We start from the raw sequence: 13,673 nt of genomic DNA, 5'->3' as shown, positions 1-13,673 counted from the left end.
CGCGGCGTTCCCGGTTTGCTCTCTCGGTCCCGGAACCCCGAGCAAGCAGGTCTCCTTCCCTGCGGTTTGCTGGCTGGCTCCGGGACCGAGAGAGCAAACCGCGGGGAAGCTGGTTTCCTTTCCCGGTTTGCTCTCTCGTCCCGGAACCCCCCTTGAAGCCGCCCAACAGCGCTGCAGTGTGGCCACATCTAACACCACTTGCAGCGCTGGTTGCTGTAAGTGTGGCCACTCTGCAGCGCTGGCCCTATACAGCTGTACTAATACAGCTGTAACAACCAGCGCTGCAAAATTTTAGATGTAGACATGGCCTTAGGGATCTTTCACAGCCATAGATGTCTGAAAAATGGGTCAGAGAACAGTTTTTTGGTATCTGCTGTGAAAGATTTTCCTGCATCTCCTTCATGTGAGGCAGAGATGACATATTGCAATTTTGCGTTTCACCAACTAGACGGTTGCCATTTTTCTTGTGCATATATTAACTTTATCTGGAAAATCTAGGAGGAAAGAGTTAATCTTTGTATAGGCCTGATTAGAGTGGGGCTAGTATATTATAAACTTAACGTAGTTCTAGTCTAAGAAGTATTGCAGCAGGAGAGAAGCTTTTCATAATAGTGCTGGAAAAATTCTCCAATTAAAATATTAGGTATGCCACAGTGAACTGTTCAATACAAAAGATTTGCTTTTGTTTCTTTCCTGTTGCTTTATGTGCCCTACGTTTAATCAGAACACTTAAGCAATGGACTCATTATCTGCATAGGGTTACTAGACTTCTGCAGCATCAATAGAAGTCAATTTTGCAGCCCAAATAATGTAACTTATTCTAGTTTCTGTCTAGTCTTTTTCTGTATTTAAATTGTTTTAGTTGAATTCTAGGATTTCCTTGGCCCTGGGCAGTTGGAACTGGTGTTAAAAATTTCACTGTAGCAAGTAGGTTTGTTACTGATGTTGGGGACAGATGACCGAGCTTTAATTTTCTTGATTTATTGCTGGAGGATGTTGGAATGGTGCCTTGAAACTTCTGGAATTCAGTCTCCAGTGTAATGCTGAGAAAACCAGCCAAAAAAAGCATATGTAATTAAAAGATAGGGCCTATAGATGGAACTGGTTCAGCAAGGTATTTAAGCATGTGCCTGACTTACAGTGTAAGTAATCCTGTTGACTTCATTGAAACTACTCACATGCTTAAAGTTAGACATGTGCTTAGGTGCCTTGCTGAATCAGGCTATACTGAGGTTGGGTCAAGAGTTAATGTTGCAATGGTAAAGATTTATTGTGTTAGAGGACCATAAGATACTGAATATGAACTACAGGTAAGAAAGGAAGAGCTTGGTTTCTTGTTGGTTTACATACGTGTTTATCTTGCAGCTCCTAAGCAGATGTGGCTACTTTTCACAGAAGAAGTGCAATATACAGGCTTTATCAAAACTTGCGTAAAATAGTGCTAGAGTATACTTTTTAAACATCTGTCAGTAACACCTTTTAATCTCTTCATTAGAGCCGGTGCAACTGCTTTAAGAGTGGAAGTGGAACAAATTAAAGTTCAAGGTGCTAAATTCGATAGGGATGAATTTTGAATAAGAAACATGCACTAAAACAGTGGCTCTCAACCTTTCTAGACTACTGTACCCGTTTCAGTAGTTTTGTTTTGAGTACCCCCAAGTTTCACCTCACTTAAAAACTACTTGCTTACAAATCAGACATAAAAATATGAAGCGTCACAACTCACTGTTACAGAAAAATTGATTACTTTTTCATTTTTATCATATATTTATAAAATCAATTGGAGTATAAATATTGTATGTACATATCAGCGTATAGAGCAGTATAAACAAGTCATTATCTGTATCAAATTTTAGTTTAGTGCTTTTTATGTAGCCTGTTGTAAAACTAGGCAAATATCTAGATGAGTTCATGTACCCCCGGAAGACCTCTTCGTACCCCCAAAGGTATGTGTACTCTTGGCTGAGAACCACTGCACTAGAGTAAAGCTGTTAGCTTGTGTTTTCCCTCATTATTCCAAGATTATTTATTAACTAATTTTCAAGATTATTTCCACTTGGATAAATACATTGTAAAATGGCAAAATGTTTCACTTCACCTCATTAGGACCTTGGTTTAACAAGTTAGTTTTAAATATGTGAGTAGTCCCACTGACATCAATAAACTGAGTAGCGGGCAGGGAGTAGCCTATAAATGGGTGTTATCCTGAAACAGCTATTCACAAGTCCTCCATAGTCTTAATTCATTCTTGCTTGTAAAACATACCATATCTTCTCCATAGGACGCTGAGGTCATCATCCCATCAGACTATTTATTTTGATTGAGGAGTGACGAGTGAAACCTGCGTTAAATCTCACAGCTTTCATGAGCCACCCAAATTTTATGTATCTTTATTCAGAAAATTCAGTTTTTAATTGCCAAACCAGAGTGTGTAAAGTAGAGTTGACCTAGTTTATTCTTCAGTAAATTTTTAAATTAAATCCTGCTGGGTGGCAGTATCTGGGAACCAAATCCCATAGAGCAACTTTGAACTTGAGCCACGTTCAAAAATGCTGTTGATTGCCTATAGGAGCCAAATGTTTTGCCCTGTTTCAGTGGCTATTACTGTGTGTGGTTGCTAAATTTGGTCCTGTATTTATGTGCTAAATATATATAATCAACTGCAAATTAAACATTGAGTTTACAGTCTCAAATCAGAGTGATCTGAATAAAGCATCTGGTAATCTGAGCCAGTGTAGTAAATATTTTCTCTTACCTGACCTCAAACTTGGCAGTTCTGTACAAACAGGAGGCAGGCCTAAATTTATCATAATTGCTTCTCATTCCAGTAGCATTTGACAGATGCTTATTTTTAGCCTTGCAGCCTAGGCCATTTTTTATTGTTTTAGAGCTGACAGAAATTATATTGACCATCAGCTCCTACAGCCTAAATATTTTCCTCTGGATATTGCAGTTTGACATTAATGTGGATCCTGATATGTGTATAACCAGGAAGTTGTTTTGCGTTTGCCCTTTAATGCTTCAGTAGGTCATTAGTATTTGTTTTCAAGACCAATTTCTAAGAGATGGGGAACATGAGAAATTGCAGAAGCTGCAGAGGATTTGATTGAGTTACATAGATAAGTAGATAATTTCTGACATGTTTTGACACACAGTTGCTAAAACATTTTCTCTTTCACAGTCTGTGTATTCCTTATTGGCTTGCTTTAAAATGTGGGTACATTTTTAAATCCTGTGCTGACTTAATGCATGTGCAGTGGCTTGGGGTAGTGATGAGATATTTCTAGGATATAAACTAGACAAATTCAGTAGATAAGGTCATTTTCTGCACAAGCCATTCCTAGCATTTGTTATGCTAAATTTGTTTATTTACCTCTTCGCTTTTTATCCGGTATCCAGCTGATAAACACACAGGTGTTCAGCTACAGCAGCTGAATTTATTTGTGATGGTCTCTAATAGGGTGAAAGTTGAGGACTATGACTACCGCCTCCGCCCCTGCTTTTTTTTTTTTTTGTCATGATGCTTGACATTAGTGAATAATTTTATGGAAAACAGATCTTGTTTTAAACATTGTAGAACATTCTAGAAAACACTAAACTTTCTTACCTTCCCACTTCAATTAAAAAGGATGAGAGCTGTAAGTAAAGATTTCATTTCTGACTTTTAAGTCTGAATCTCTTGTTCCTGAGGTTCAGCAGGTCCTCAGTATTGCCAACCCTAAGCGTTACAAAAACTTGAGATTGGCTTAAAATCATTTTTTTAAAATCAATTTTGGATCCTTCGTTTGTATGTGAGGCTTTACAGTGCGCTCTGTTCGCATTTTCAAGCTGTTCTCCACAACCATAAGGGCTAGAAACTTACTTGGGTTTTTTTTAAATGAAAAGAAAGTTCAGTGAAAATTCATAATTCCAGGAGCTGGGAAATAAAGAAAAATATCCAGTATAGCAAGACTTGTGATAAAACTGTGAGCATTGGCAACACTGGATCCTCAGTCTTTGTTCTGGGAACATAGGCACCAGAGATGGCACCTTTTAAACAGGACTGTGAATCTTTCCAGGTTGCCTCTTTCTCCCACAGCAGCAGCCTGGGGAAAAAGTTACTAGCTGTGGGCAGGAATTTTCAAAGGTACTAGACCTCTACTAGTCACAGGTAGATAAGAGGGGATAAGGTCCTCACTGACAAGATCAGAGAGTTACAGCTTGATGAAGAGCCCAGCCTCTTGTCTACCCTAACTGCTAAGAGTTCCTACCAGCCTATTGTCCTTTACCTTTGTGCAGGAGAATCTATTCTTCATATCTGCCTCTGGCTTGTGGGTGTGGGATAAATCTGAAACTCGACTCCTTTAGCTTCTAGAAGGGAGGTGTCTCCTCTTTTTGAGTCTAGTTAGTGGCTACTGGGGGGGAGGAGATAATAGGATGAAAGAAGTTTCTTCTACGTACTATATATGTCCCTTAATCTCTCTCAGATTCCATTCCTTACTTTTTTCGTTCCCCTTCCTCCCAAACTGTGCGGCTTATTGGTTTGCCCAGCAACAGCCAGGTTCTCAATTTCATACTGTTGCTTTTGGTCAATCTGTGAATGGCAACAGAGTCACTGAAAGTGTCCATAGACACTGTTCACCTTTGGAAGGCCTTCTTTGCAATTGTAAGTGCTGACACTTAATTTTGTTTAAAAATAGAAGCTTCGTTTCTGCAGAAATTGGGGTGGTCCCTGTCACTTGCCAGGACAAGCTTCTCGCACAGAGTGAGAGTGAGTTTTTCAAGTCCAGATTAAGATCACTCAGTTTGCTTTACTATTCATCTGATTAAAACATGTTGTGTAGAAAATATCAAACTATAGAAGTTCTTGAAATATTAGTGAACATAGATACTCCTTTTATGTTAACTGTACCACCCATTAAGTCAGGGGCGGTCAAACTACGGCCTGCAGGCCAGATCTGGCCCACCAGCCGTTTTAAGACTACCCTCGAGTTCCCTCTGGGGAGCAGGGTCTAGGGATTGCCCCGCACCGGCACTCCAGCTGAGGAGCAGGGTTGGAGACCACACCGTGTGGCTGCCAGAAGCTGCAGCATGGCCCGATATCTGGCACTCCAGCCAGGGAGCAGGGTTAGGGTCTGCTCCATGTGGCTCCCCAAAACAGTATGGCCCCCCTCCAGTGCTCTAACCAGGGCACAGGGTTGGGGGCCACTCCACATGGCTCCCAGAAGTCGCAGCATGGCCCCATTCAGCTGGGGCACAGAGTGTGAGGCCGCTTCATGCTGCTCCTGGAAACCTCAGCATGGCCCCCCTCTGGTGCTCCAGTGGGAGCAGCAGGGGTGGTACTTGCAGAGGAGGCAGTGTGCAGAGTCGTCTGGCTGTGCCTCTGCTTAGGAGCTGTAGAAGGGACATGCCGCTGCTTCCAGGAGCTGCTTGAGGTAAGCGCTGCCTGGAGCCTGCACTTATGAGTCTCTCCCCATGCCCCAACCCCTTGTCCCAGCTCTGATCCCACTCCCACCCTCTGATCCCCTTGATCCCAGCCCTGAGCACCCTCCTGCAGCCCAAACCCCTCATCCCCAACCCTACCCTGGAGCCCATAATCCCAGCCGAAGCCTTTACCTCTTCCTGCACCTCAACCCCCATCTCTAGGGTGAGCAGACAGCAAATCTGAAAAATCAGGACTTGGGGGTGGGGGGTAATAGGAGCCTATATAAGAAGAGACCCAAAAATCAAGACTGTTCATATAAAATCGGGACATATGGTCACCCTACCCAGCCCTGATCTCTCTCCTGCCCTCGGAATCCCTTGATCCTAGTCCAGAGCACCCTCTTATACCCCAAATTCCTAATCCCCAGCCCTACTCCAGAGCCTACACCCCAGCCGGAGCCCTCGCCCTCACCCCACCTCAGAGCCCCCTCCCATGTTCTGAAATCCTCATTTCTGGCCCCACCATGGAACCCTAGAGCCCTCACTCCCCAATGTACTCCAACCCCATTTTTCTGACCATTCATGGTCTGCCATACAATTTCTATTCCCAGATGTGGCCCTTGGGCCAAAATGTTTGCCCACCCCTGCACTAAGTTATACAGAAGAGCTGTTTGGGAATTTTTCTGAAACATTTTTTGTCAGGAAAATGCTGATTCATCAAAACAGTTTGTAGGAATGGGCTGATTTCAACAAATTTCTTGACTTGAAATTTTTTTGAAATTTTCTAATAAAAAATTCTAGTTTTCTCATTCAAAATGACAGTAGAAGAACCATTTTTTTTAAAAAGCCAAAATCAAACTGAAATGTTTTGAAATTATCTGTGTTTCTGTTGACCCAAACAGGCTTTTTTTTTTTCCCCAAGTTTTTGGTTTGAATTTTTTTTGAGATTTTTACTTTTCTCATCCCAGCGAGTATTGGGGAAAAAATTTCGAAACCTCAGTTTTTCATGAGATGGGTAAACAGATCACTGCTCAGCTCTATTGTACCAACTTTGCAAAAGACACAGATTTTTGTGATTTATTTTGCCTTGTTGTAGTCTGCGTATATGCGAAAAAGAGATTGAGAACTACCTCCACCTGAAGTCTGGATATTTTTTTCTCATATATGCACACAGTTCTCATGGACTTGACTGGGAGTTTCTGTGATGTATCCAAAGCCAGAAATGACCCCTGTACCTTGCGAGTATAGCACTCCTAAGTTACAATATGTTTGTTAGTGGTAAACGTGGACTTTTTTTGGTGTAAGAACTAGAAAATGTCAGGGCTATATTTTCCTATGTCTTGTCCCTGTAAAGTTTAGAACTGTACTGAAGAGGTCAAAGGGGGACAGTGCTGATGAGCAGAGTAGCTTGTACTCCTGGAAGACACTCGAGCACTGAGGTTTATGCAAGCTCTATGTGTGTCTTATGGATTCTGACAAAAGTTTTAATAAAATGCGCCAGCTTTAACATCTCTCTGGTCTGGGAATGTAACTCAGGCAAACCTCTTCAGTTTAATGCTTGTATGTTAAAACATATTTGTTACAGTAAAAATTAGGATACAATGTTGTTTTGTCTGTAGCTCAGGCAGCCCTGGAAGCACTTAATATAAACTAGTGTCTGAGTTAAAGACCTTGCTTCCCCGGGCATTGCTGAATGATTTATTCAGCTGGAAAATACAGTGAACAATGCAACTGGGAAGACTCTTGTCAAGTTTATGATCTCATAGACCACAGAGAACCAGCTGCTGATTTGAAAGATTTGTGTAACACAAGAGCTATTGTGTATGAAAACAGTGAATGTTGTTACCCCGATCTTAGTTTAGTCCCTTCATTATTAACTATAAGGGGAAAATTGTGCACCATTACTTTGCCTGAGGATAGTCTTGTGTGTGTTTACTTCCTGTAGTTAATTACATTTTCTAATAGGCAAGTCAGGTCAAAGGGTAGAAGAGGGATTTGTTTTGTTTGTTTTTTACCTTGGAGCCTTCTTTCTGATTCACATTTTATTGGCAAGCCTGCAAAGCTTGTTGGGGATATAAAGTTCCTTCTCTTTTCTTGCATAATTGTATAGTGATGATTTTTTCTAACAATTTCTGTAGGAAGAAGAAACAAATTAGCTTCTCTGTTTCTGCACTGAGATTTAACAGAGGTGTTACACAGGACATACAATGCATTTATTCGTAATACATAACATGACTAGCACCAAGGTAATGTTGGTGTACGTACACTAAAGATGCAGTGTCCAGTTTTATTTGGCTATTAATATGCACTTTAAAAAAGTGCTCTTATTTAGCATGTACTCATGCTCACATAAGTGGAATCCCACAAACCCTTAAATAAGATTGCTATAATACTAAATGTTCAACTCATGTAATTTGCATTATAAAAATGATTAGATATTTTATTTTTATGGCTCAGTGCTGCAGTTGGTGTTCTCGATATGCATATTACACCTCTACTTCGATATAACACGACCCAATATAACACGAATTTGGATATAATGCGGTAAAGCAGTGCTCCGGGGGTGGGGTGGCGGGGCTGAACACTCCGGCGGATCAAACCAAGTTTGATATAACTTGGTTTCACCTATAACGCAGTAAGATTTTTTGGATCCCGAGGACAGCGTTATATCAAGGTAGATATGTACCTGTAAAAAATAATTGTCTTTCAGCAGTAGCGAGAATTGTTTCCTCAGAACTTGACTGTAGCAATATTGGAAAGCAATGTTTTTATTGGTATTATTAATTTGACCAGATCTGTATAGGGAACATTACCATACTGCACTCCACAAAACGTGTACAGTGATTAACAAGCAGTTTATTGTCCATGAATTTAGTGCTTTCCAAAAAGAGTAAACTTTAAAAATTCTACTACTGAGTACCTATATAATGCTTTACATATTCAAAACTGTATACAAACATTACCAAAACTAATAAAAGGGCTTGTCAGTTTCTAGTTCCCATTGTTGGTATATGATGTGATTGATGTAAGCATTAAACTGAAACTCCAAAGCTGAGGGGTTAAATATGACTCTTGGATTTTTCATACAGGTTGGAAAAGAAACAGTGCAGACAACTGAAGACCAGATTTTGAAAAGGGACATGCCACCAGCCTTTATCAAGTAAGTTTATCAGCATATTCAAAATGTCTGCCATAGGTCCAGGAACCTACATCTAGAACAGGGGTCAGCAACCTTTGAGAAGTGGTGTGCTGAGTCTTCATTTATTCACTCTGAGTTAAGGTTTCACGTGGCAGTAATACATTTTAATGTTTTTAGAAGGTCTCTTTCTTGAAGTCTATAATATATAACTAAACTATTGTTGTATGTAAAGTAAATAACGTTTTTAAAATATTTTAAGAAGCTTCATTTAAAATTAAATTAAAATGTAGAGCCCTCCTCCCTCCGGACCGATGGGCAGGACCTGAGTATGTGAGTGCCACTGAAAATCAGCTCGCGTACTGCCTTTGGCACATGTGCCATACGTTACGTACCTCTGATCTAGAAGTAAATGTTTCCTTACAGTGAGGGGGAGGGGAACTTTATTTTTAATGGCCTTTATTTTAATATGCCTTTTATTTCCCTGGCCTCATTTACTTGCGTAGTGTCCCCACCCCATTATACCTTTCTTTCCCTCTGGAGGGACACTGTTGGAGGGTGGGTACACAGTATTTCTTCATGCATCGGTATTAAGTTGTGGTAAAGGGATTTTTCTAACATTTAGTGCTGTTCTCCCTGTAAGTGTTTTCCATTTTTTTGGCTAGAGAAGGAGTATGTCAGTGATTGTATAGCCAGTTGCTGCATAACATGACTTGGAAATATTTTTAAGACACCTAAAAACGAACTAACTGGCACTTCTAATTAAGTTCATGACTCAGTACTGAAGACAAATGATTTTCTCCTCTGTGGCCTTGAGTCTTAAAAATGAAACATCACATTTTAGCGGTCATTAAACTGCCACACCTGTCATGTCAAATGACAAACTCTCATTGAAAAGAATTCCCTTACCCAGCCACCTGCTGTGAATTCAGTGTTTTCTTTATTAGCAATTTCTGCTGGCATATGCTAAGTCACTGAATATCCTAATGTTTTCTTGAGAGAGACAAGATGCTTGAGAACCAGAACCGGAAACTACTGAACCAAATACTAAAATGCTAAACAAATGAGTACTGTGAGTGTGTGTGGGTGGGGGGGAGGGGACAGAATGGTTCTTAAAGAGAAACATTTTTGAATAATTTTTCAAGACAGACTTTGTGAAGATTTACATGTATGGCATGGCTATGTTTATTCTTTTGGAGGCTTACATTTTTTATATATTGCTGCTCCTTTAGAGTTATGCAAAATGGTTTATTTTGTTGCCTTTTGCTGTCCAAGATGTATAGATAATGAAGTGAAGCCATAGTTTAGTTGATACTCTTTATTTAGGAGGATGATGAGAGAAGCAGATGGAAGAAATTAATAACTTTCCTGGAATTTAGTGAGCCAGCACTGCTTTGTGGAAACTTTTAAGTATCAGTCATTAAGTCACTATATGTTAGACTGAAGCGGAATTGTGTTAGAAGTTTTATGAAGGCTGTCTAAGCAGTAGATATTGGGTCAACCCTGAACAAATTCATTTTTAAAAATAAATATTTTGCCAAGTATCAAAACAGTTAGCAAAACAGTGTACTTGTACAAGATTGGTCTTTTATATTTTATTTCTGAAATATTTGTTCATGTAGATGATTATTCCAGCTGGGAACAGAAGTAAAAAATGGACTCAAATCAGGTATCAGACTTACTCAAGTCTTTAAAAATGGACATAAAAAAATCTGTATATTTGCAAAAGGGGCCTAAGCCGTCAGTGCGCTGAATAAAGCTGCCCGCATGGGTAAACTTGGCTTTCTTGGAGAGGTGGTTTTTAAGAGAGATTACTTATGTATTTTGTCAGCACAGTATTTAGTAGGTGCTAAAATATAAATTTTTATAGAGTAATGATTACAGTACAACTTTCTGGTCAAATCCTTTCTTTTGTGTATTTTAATGATTTTGGTATGTCCTCTGCATTTTGCTGTTTTAACATTTTTGAGGGGCTGCCAAGCTGGGGGAGGATATGGAAGTAGCATCAATACATAGGTAAAATAGAAAATGGTCACTTTTTTCTAATTGGGAGCACAAAATAAAGCAGTACAAGTGAATAATATTGTTCCCTTGTCTTAAAATTTGCTTGCAAAGTAGGTGAAAAACTTCTAGATTTTCTTCTTTTACATGGTCTACTGACAGAGAAGTGATAACACAACTTCGTATTGTAGAATATGTTTTGTACATCTGTAGCTTTCTTCAAAAATTGTAGTGGTATCAGTTAACTTTGGTCATTTTGGAAACATGATTATAGTGACCTCCAGGGCTCAGTTTGAAAACAAATTTGCTGATGTTAAAGTAATACTGAATAGGTATTTGTAACTGAAGCCCAATAAATATATTTAATCACTATGGTTGCAAAAACAAGTGCAGTCCACAGAAGTGTGGTTTGTTAGAATAAAAGTTAAGAGAAATGGAACTATTTATTGCCTGTGTCTTAAATATCTGAAGTGTTTAAGGAAAAATGAGCAAAACGGGTTGTGATTTTAAAATAACAAAAACATGTAACCTTCATAATGATGTATGCCTACTGTAACTTAACTTGTGCTGCCTCAACTGTATTGTATTCCCTTATCTTTTGCTGGTAAGAAAATAACATGTACTGCCCACAAAAGTTCGTAACTAACTATGCTGAAGTGTAGAATACAAAGTTAACTTTTGCTGTTTAAATGTGTAGCATTTATATCACATTTCTTTAAGAGACAGTGTGGGTCTCACAAGTTCTTTTGGGCATTTTTTAATTTGATTAGATCATAACAGTGACTAAAAGTACACCTCTGCCCCAATATAATGTGACCTGGTATAACACGAATTCGAATATAATGTGGTAGAGCAGTGCTCTGGGAGCGGTTGGGAGGGGCTGCGCACTCCGGTGGATCAAAGCAAGTTCAATAAAATGCGGTTTCACCTATAACGCGGTAAGAATTTTTGGCTCCCGAGGACAGTATTATCTTGGGGTAGAGATGTATATTCACAGCTTTTATTATAGACCTTATTCTGTTGTAAGGCCCAAAGTAAAACCTTGGTAACAGGAGTACATGCTTAACTGATATACATGTCTGATGTTGAATATTGGTGTAATACCTAATACCTCCAGAGAGTTAATTATTCCACTACAATTGGATTGTTCCTGATTCTTTACAGAATCTAAAGAATTTAATGTCTGAACATAAAAATTGTCATTATAAATATGCAGAATCACCATATGCAGAATCACCATAGAACCATAGAATCACCATTTTTTATAAGCACTGCGATACAGTATACTAAGTACAAATATATCAGTTATGCAATTTGGGTTATTTTTAGGGCTGTCAATTAATTGCAGTTAATGCCTGTAATTAACTGAAAGCAAAAGTAATGCTTTTTTTTTTTTTACGTCTTAATTGCATACCTGTGGGTGGGGCAGGAGGCATTGGCAACTGGGGGGCTGGAGCAGCCTAGAGTGCCCAGCCCTGACCCTATACTTGAAAATATAGAAAATCCAAAACTGCGATTAATTGTTTAATTTTTTTAATAGCTTGACAGCCCTAGTTGTTTTTCTTGAGTTACAAACCAGCTACCTCAAATGATATCTGTGTGGGTGGGTTACGAACTATTTTAATATCTTTTCACATGGCTAGCTTTTCTTTGGCACACTTCCTAATGGTACTAAAATAGAGGATAATGTTTCACATAGATACCTATGTAGTTAAATAACTGTTCCTTAATTACTTATATTGGAACCGTATACTGAAAAATTATTAATCTTTACTACTGTTGTGTCCCAGAATTTGCAGCAGAGAGGGCTCTTACATTTTATTCTCTTGTTAATAACAAAAATGCTTTTATCAGTAAAGTGACCTGACTTTTTGTATGATATGGCAAAACTGTAGAAATTTAAGACCTTGCAAGAAATTGTTACTGTTGTTTAAACAGCGTTGAAAGTATGTTAGATACTTTCAGGAATGAAGAAATGCTCCTTATCATGATGAGTTCATTGCAACTACATTTTACTATCTAAAATACAGTATCTTTCACTTGCTGAATATCTTATTCTCCTAATGATTTATCATAAGTTTCTATGCTGTAGCCCTTCATCATAGTGCCAGGGGATAATCATTCAATTCAGTTCAGGAAACTTGGAGCTTTTTTGTGGAAAATGTGTAGCCACTCTACTTTGCGCTGTGACCCTTTCAGATTGGTTAGGCCAGGTTTTCAGCTGGAGATACTCCTTGCAGATCTCCTGTTCAGTCTGTTGTGGGCAGTGCTATTAGTGAATTACGGTAAATAGGTGGCACACTTCCATCATAGTTGGTATTGAGGAATGCCTTTTATGAGGTTAAATGGATCCATCTTGTTGGAGGTGCCATATTTGTGTGAGACCCAAAAAGGTCATGATGAGGAGTGCCATGGGAATTTTAGTGATGGCAAGAGAAGAGTCTCTGAATCTTGTGTCCTAGCTGAATGGCAATAAAGTAATTAGTTTCATTTGGACAAAGGGTAGAATTTTCAAAGGCTCCTAATTTCCAAGATACTTTTGAAAGTGAGATTTAGCAGCCTAAGTAATTTTGGATGAAACTTTCAAAAATAACTTGAGTGTTAACTTCCTGCCCTGGCCTATTATTTTGTTACTACATACTATCAACCAATTGCCCTATTCCATCTCGGAGGTAGATAAAGAGATTATTGGGTGTGATTTGAAGTGTCACATGGGATCATTTGGGATGAGAGCCACTGTAAAATGATGTCACTGTTTCTATAAATTTCAAGTGTATCCTGTGCACTTATGGAAACTAAAGAAATGATAATTGATTGCCAAGAGTCCTTTAACATTTTTGTAATTATGGGAAAAGCTTGAAACTGCTCTGATGTCAGTAATTCCAACACAATGATGCAAATGTCATTGACTGTAATGAAATGTAATATAAAATAATTGTACCAGAAGAGAAGTACATCACAGAATAAAACATGAGAAAGATATATTGGCACACCTGCAGTAATTAAACTTTATCTTTAGCAACTGAGCTTTTGTGTGGCATTTAAAATTAAAGATTGGCTCTGGTGTTTAAAAAATAAACAGATGTTTTGACACATACGGATCCAATTACATCACAAGTCATCCTAATGTTCT

General features: G+C 38.8%; 1 protein-coding gene across 4 annotated transcripts in view; it reads left to right on the top strand.

Annotated features, from left to right (window-relative positions):
* Nucleotides 1–13,673, top strand: part of VCL (vinculin) — a 115,740-nt gene that overhangs the window by 32,794 nt on the left and 69,273 nt on the right. For all 4 annotated transcript variants that reach the window (XM_030571341.1, XM_030571340.1, XM_030571343.1 and 1 more), the window contains exon 2: nt 8,493–8,563. In XM_030571341.1, coding sequence (XP_030427201.1) covers nt 8,493–8,563 — 71 coding nt within the window. The remainder of the gene's footprint in view (nt 1–8,492; nt 8,564–13,673) is intronic.

This window comes from Gopherus evgoodei, chromosome 7 (genome assembly GCF_007399415.2).
Source record: "Gopherus evgoodei ecotype Sinaloan lineage chromosome 7, rGopEvg1_v1.p, whole genome shotgun sequence".
Lineage (NCBI taxonomy): Eukaryota > Metazoa > Chordata > Testudines > Testudinidae > Gopherus > Gopherus evgoodei.
This window is presented reverse-complemented; position numbering and strand designations above follow the sequence as displayed.